General features: G+C 37.7%; 1 protein-coding gene across 6 annotated transcripts in view; it reads left to right on the plus strand.

Annotated features, from left to right (window-relative positions):
- The window catches only part of Ralyl (RALY RNA binding protein like), a 759,508-nt gene extending 754,026 nt beyond the window's left edge, over positions 1 to 5,482 (plus strand). For 5 of the 6 annotated variants that reach the window (XM_008836810.2, XM_017799088.2, XM_008836801.2 and 2 more), the window contains one exon: positions 4,453 to 5,482. In XM_008836810.2, the coding sequence (XP_008835032.1) occupies positions 4,453 to 4,470 (18 nt within the window). In that variant the 3' untranslated portion in view covers positions 4,471 to 5,482. The remainder of the gene's footprint in view (positions 1 to 4,452) is intronic. The other variant, XM_008836835.3, reaches the window with a different exon arrangement.
- The last annotated feature ends 402 nt before the right edge of the window (positions 5,483 to 5,884 follow it).

Here is a 5,884-nt window from a genome sequence, read left to right on the forward strand (position 1 = left end):
GTCCCAGGCCTGTAGTGCACATAAGCGGACCTGCTCAAAACAGCCAGGAGGAATCACAGCCTGCTGGATTCCTGTGGAAAAGTTGCCCTGGCCAAAAAGCTGGTCATAGTTCCAATCTATGAATCCAGGTGGTGGATCTTGTCCTTGCTGTGGTCTCAGCTGTTGATTATGTGTGTCATTTCTTTTAACCTTCATCAGGCATTCATCTTTAAATAAAGCTTCCCATTGTACAAATAATGGACTGGGGAGGGTAGATCTACAGATGTCCCTCCAGTCCTGGGGGGTAAGCAGATTAGTATTAAATGTTTGTAATATGGATTTTGTCTATGGAGCATGAATTCCATCTTCATGGACAACCTGGCGCAATTCTTTAAGTTCCGCTGCTGGGAGCAGGTACCAGGCCAGTGGGCATTGCCTTGTTATTTGTAAGTTAACAGGAAAAGCCTCTACCGGTGGGGTTTGGGGGTCCTGAGGCCATTGAGGCTGGCAACTTCCACTATCCCTAAGATTACACAATTGCTCTATGGCTGTAGGGCGTGGCACCACAGGCTGTGGCAGCAGCCGAGGTGAAGGGGGAGGGGGATTTATCTGAGGATCTTTGGGAGCTTTTGAAGCCTGGGCATTAATATCTGGGCTTGTTAAATCAGCAAGAGGGGGGTAAGAGTTAATTTTGTTGATGGGTGGGTTTTGTCTGGCTTGGTCAAATTTTATTTTTTGGGCTGTTGAGTCTGCTACTGGGCAGTCTGCAGGGTTTTTCTATAGTTTAAAACCTCTCCTTTATTATTTTCTGGTGTTTGTAAGCTTTCCTCAATCTTAGGTGGGTTTCCTAAGCATTGCTGTGCAGAAAAAAAGTGACGGTTTTAAATCTTTTGTTCTGGCCGCAAACCACCTTGAACTCCCAGGTGCTCGCAGGGGCTAGTTAATTTAAATTCTTATCTAACTGGTTTTAGCTGTGGCTTGAATGCCCTGGGGGGCAAGATAACAAAGCCGCTTAGGGAAGTTTGCCTGACTCTGAGGCTTACGTGAAGATTTCTTAGAACTTTTGGGACTTTTCTAGCAGTGTTAAGATAGAAAAAGTGGGGTGAAGTGATGGTTTCCAAGAAAACGTGCCTGAAATCAAGATTTCAGGGGATTTTGCTTGGCTCCCAGCACAGGTCTTCCTGCAAATTTAAGGAACTGGCGGCCATCCTAATGACTCTTAAGTGGCCGTTGCATCACCAGATTTTGATATTAGAAAGGTATATAGAAAGAGGTCTTTTGTCTACACCTGTACAGGCAGTCGGAGGTCGTTAGGGGGCAGGCTCTCCATGCTGCTGAGGTTTCTGCTACCGGGGCTGGCCCGGTCGGGTCCTGTCCTAATTTCACCCGTGCACTTCCTCGAGATGCAAGATCTGTCAGCTGCCGGATCACGCAGGAAGGTGCAGGACGGCAAAAGCTAGGGTTCCGTGAGTCGTGGCTTACGAAGAAACAGCTTTCTCCGGAGAGACTGGATCATAGGCAATAAGACACAGGACTCAGCTTAGTCCGTGTTACAGCTCTTTATTCAGTGACTCAGGTCGGCTCCAAGTCTTAGTAGTCCAGCTCCGATTATTGAGGGAAAACCAGGATACTTTATACTGTGGGGGTAGTGGTGAAAACCTTAGCTGATAGGTACATTGTGGGATCCCCTATTTACATGTGGAAGTGGGCTCCTGCCAGGCTGCCAGACTGCAAAGAGAAAGCTGGCAGTTCCCGAGCCAGAGACCATGTTTCTGTGATGGCTGCTTCAAAAGATGAGTCAGGAAGATGCCGGGAAGGCACCCTGCTGAAAAAGGAGTCTCTGCATTTGAATCCGAGCTCATGGGCTATCCGGACATGGAGAGACTGCTACTTTACACAGCAGGGGTCCCCAACACTTTTCACCCATTTGCCAAACTCAGTCTTCTCCTTGATTTCTGTGTCTTTGGTTCTTGACATGTATGTAACCTTTCTTCCCTGAGCACTCCAAAAAATTTGTTTGTGGATGAACTGTAGGTCTATTTTTATTTCTCACTTTTGTTGTTTGGGGTTATTTATTTTGACAAAATTATAAGATTCATATAATTTAATATCATTTTCAAAATATGAAAAGCCAAGGAAGAATATCCTGAGTGACAAAACCAATTTTCATTGGCTAATTGTCTAAATCATTTAAAAACTACTTGAAAATTAAGACTAATTGCATATTAAAAAGATGACGAAATTTACTTATTAATTCAACATTTTAAAATTAAACCAGAAAAATTATTCACTGACCTCATTAAAAAATAACCTGCTGCTTAAGCTCATACGCCACTACTTCAGAAAATCCTCCAAAGTAACTTCACTGCAACATTTGTTTTCAAAAAGGAAATTAAAAGTACATAGCCCAAATCTATCTTCAAAATGAGTCCTTGATAAACATGATGTATTTGTAAATATTATAACATGCCCTTCCTGTTGTGCCATTTCTGAAACATTCCACATATTAACTATTACTGTTAGTATCCCAATATGTGCTATGTCTTTTAAACTATATGTTATAGATGACAATTAGATTTCAGATATTTATTAGATTTTGATCAAATGTGAATTTGGATATGTGGGTTCAATGAAGATGCATAGCTCTCTTCTAATCAAGTTTTCCAGATGAGTATTTTCCTTCAAGTTGTGAATTGATCTAAAATAGCTAGATATTGTCCCCATGTCTTATAGTAATACAAGATACCTTGATTATGCCCTCATATTTACTAGAAATATCTTTTGAAAATGGGAATCTTCATACATTCTCTATGTAGGAATTCTTTATGGGGTGATTTTGTTCATCTTTTTCAGTGTAACCAGAACATGATTGCTAATATTGATTAAAACCGTATGATTTTTCTGCAGTTTGAGTTCATTCATGAATGGTAAATTTATTCTGAGAAAAGATTTTCCAAAGTAACTTACACATAGTTCATCCTCTCATGATCTTGAAGGGAAATGTGAGTAGTATAGAAATTCACACATTGGTAATATACATTTAGATTCTCTCCTATGTGAGTTCATTCATATTTTGTATCATACTGGGATAAGAAAATGCTTTCCCACAATGTTGTTGTACATACGTGTTGTCTCTACTGCAAGCTCTATTGTGGTCTTGAAAGGAACTATAATTAGTGAAGACTGAGACTTGATAAGATTCTAAAAAATGAATATTGTTCTTTTTCCACTAATGGATTTTTGTGTTATCTCCATTTTCATATTCAGTTTTGCAATTTAGACCTTCAACCAGTTAGATTTGGATTTTATATATCTGCCTCATGTTTTTCATGAAGTATTTTTGTCTATTCTGGTTCTGGCTGTGTTCTTCTCCATTCCACTTGGTGTAACTCAGTTAAAAACAAAACAAAACAAAACAAAATCAAAAAAAAAAGGAAATGACCTGTGTTGGAATTTTTTCCTCCAGGTACATAAAGGGTTTGGAACTGTGCACTCTTCAAAGCCTCTTGGAGGAGAAATGTATTTTGTAGTCACACTTCTTAGAGGAAAAATGTTCAGGGGCATATTTTTTCCCAACCTGGAGCTCAAGAGTTTCCTCTCTGATTTGGACAAGACTCAAGCTAAAAAAAAAGTTGTTTATCTTAAGCAATGAAATAGCTAGATTAAAAATGTTAGAACCTACTACAAAGTAAAGAATTTTAAGATTGCCTTATGGGTATCCAACCTTTTGATGTTGTGACATGACATTATTATCCACAAATGTCGTGATCTAGAATTGTGCAATAAAGTTACAAAACACTAAATACTGCAAAGATCTCTTTATAAGTTAAGTAACTTATGGCTTCTGTTGGTCTATACCCATAACTACCCTTAGGTCCATGTGATATACAGGCCATTGGTTGGACATGCCTGAAATTAATCTAAGTATAATAACAATCAAAACAGCTTTGGTTGCTTGCATAAGATCAGCACAAGATATATCCAGGAAAAAATCCATCATGGACAGGAAAAGAGCTCATGAGCCCCCACCACTAGCTGATGAGCTATTGACAGCTGATGGTGACTGAGTGAGGGAAAGTCAGTTTTCTTTAACAGTGTGGCCCCTGGAGGTACTGGGATGCTGCAGTGGATGGCATCACACCAAGAACCTATGGGCAGCACAGATTGGACTTGGTGTGTTATACCAAAAAAAAAAAAAAAAGACATGTTGGGTTGGGAGTGAAGAAGAGAGAGTAGATCTGAAATGAGTTAAGATGTAAGAACAAGGTGATATGATCAAAAGCCATTTTATGTATGTATGAAATTCTCAAAGAATTAACAAAAATACTGTATTAAAAATTGTATTCCTTAAAAATTTACTTATTTATTTAGCTTTCTCTTCATTTAATCTTCAGGGCAACTTACATCAATGTATAATAAAAATAATGAAATATACTTCTATGTATTTTAAAACTTTTTTTTTTCTTTTTGCAGTTTCTGCAGATAAAGTGATCTGAAGTAACATACAATGCCACAGAAGAAGATGAGAGAAACTGTGATGACTTGCAGAAATATGAAAGGTGGTTTCTTACTGGATAGCGGCGTCTCTGATTCAATTTATATAAAATCCCTGATGCATACAGTTTCCCTTTAAGAAGTCCATTTCCTCTGTGTTATAACCTGTACAATTGTTGTTTTATGGTTTACATTGTAAATGTGTTTTCCCTATTGCTAATTATGTTTTTTAAGTCTTAAATTGTGAAGGACATTTATGAATGGTAAGAGAGACACTGTATACAAATGTATATTTGTAAAAGCTATTTTTATGATTAGCATGTGTCATTGTTGAGCACATATATAGTCAAGTGGTATTGCAATTCTACATGTAAAACTTATTTCCAACAATGTCATGAAAAAATATACATTGTATGCTAGTTTTATAATTTATTTATAATTTATAATTTCAGGTACTTTAGGCCCATAAGGAAAAGTATTGAAAAAATTATATTTCTTCCCTCTATAAGCACCATTTTATTAGTAAAGAATGCAGTTATTTCAGATGTGATAGGACAGTTAAAAGACTTTGGTTTAATCTGTGAGCATGCTGGGCTCTACTGAATTGAAATGATCTAATTATCACCTAATACTTCAGTCTGACTGTGAGATTCCATGGACAGGTTTCAGTGCTTTAACAGGTGAGAAGTAGGTTGATAAGGAAAGGATTGTCTTGTACTCGGATCCAAAAGTTTCAGTTAGTATACGGACCACTCCATCTCATCTTGGCTCCCTCAGAGCCCTCTGTTCCCAAGCATTGCAAGTGTTTTCCAATACTGTTCCCAAGCATTGCAAGTGTTTCCAATACTCCTAGCTATTGTCTTGTGCTGTGGAAATGGGAGAAACCATATCTACGGGCTGTAGGAGAATTCAGCATATAATTTCTTAATAAATATTCATTCTTTTAAAACAAAGTTAGTGTGCGATTTTACTTTGGGATGCATTTATAATATTCAATGTGAATATTCACCATAATGACATAAAAGAAGTGCAATAAATGTAAGTACACTAAAATAGCTTTCTGTATTCTCTCATTCTCCATAGCATGGCCTCTATTTGAGAACACATTAACTTGATGTAGAAATAAAAGCCAGATCCATCCTTAAGAAAAGTCACATTCCAATTCACAAATCACCTCAAGAAGATGTATATATATATATATATATATATATATATATACACACACACACATGTATTGTTTTCCTTTTGAGTCAGGGTCTCCCTGTAGCCCCATATTCAATATATTTTCAATATGTAGATTAATATGGATATATTGACAGGGTCTCCCTAGTCCCAGTCTACCTAGAAGTCACTATGTAGACCTAGGCTCACCTAGATTTTGCACAGGTCCACCTGTCTCTACCTGTCACAG

The sequence above is a fragment of the Nannospalax galili genome, unplaced genomic scaffold (genome assembly GCF_000622305.1).
Source record: "Nannospalax galili isolate Female #2095 unplaced genomic scaffold, S.galili_v1.0 scaffold370, whole genome shotgun sequence".
In the NCBI taxonomy this organism is placed as follows: Eukaryota; Metazoa; Chordata; class Mammalia; order Rodentia; family Spalacidae; genus Nannospalax; species Nannospalax galili.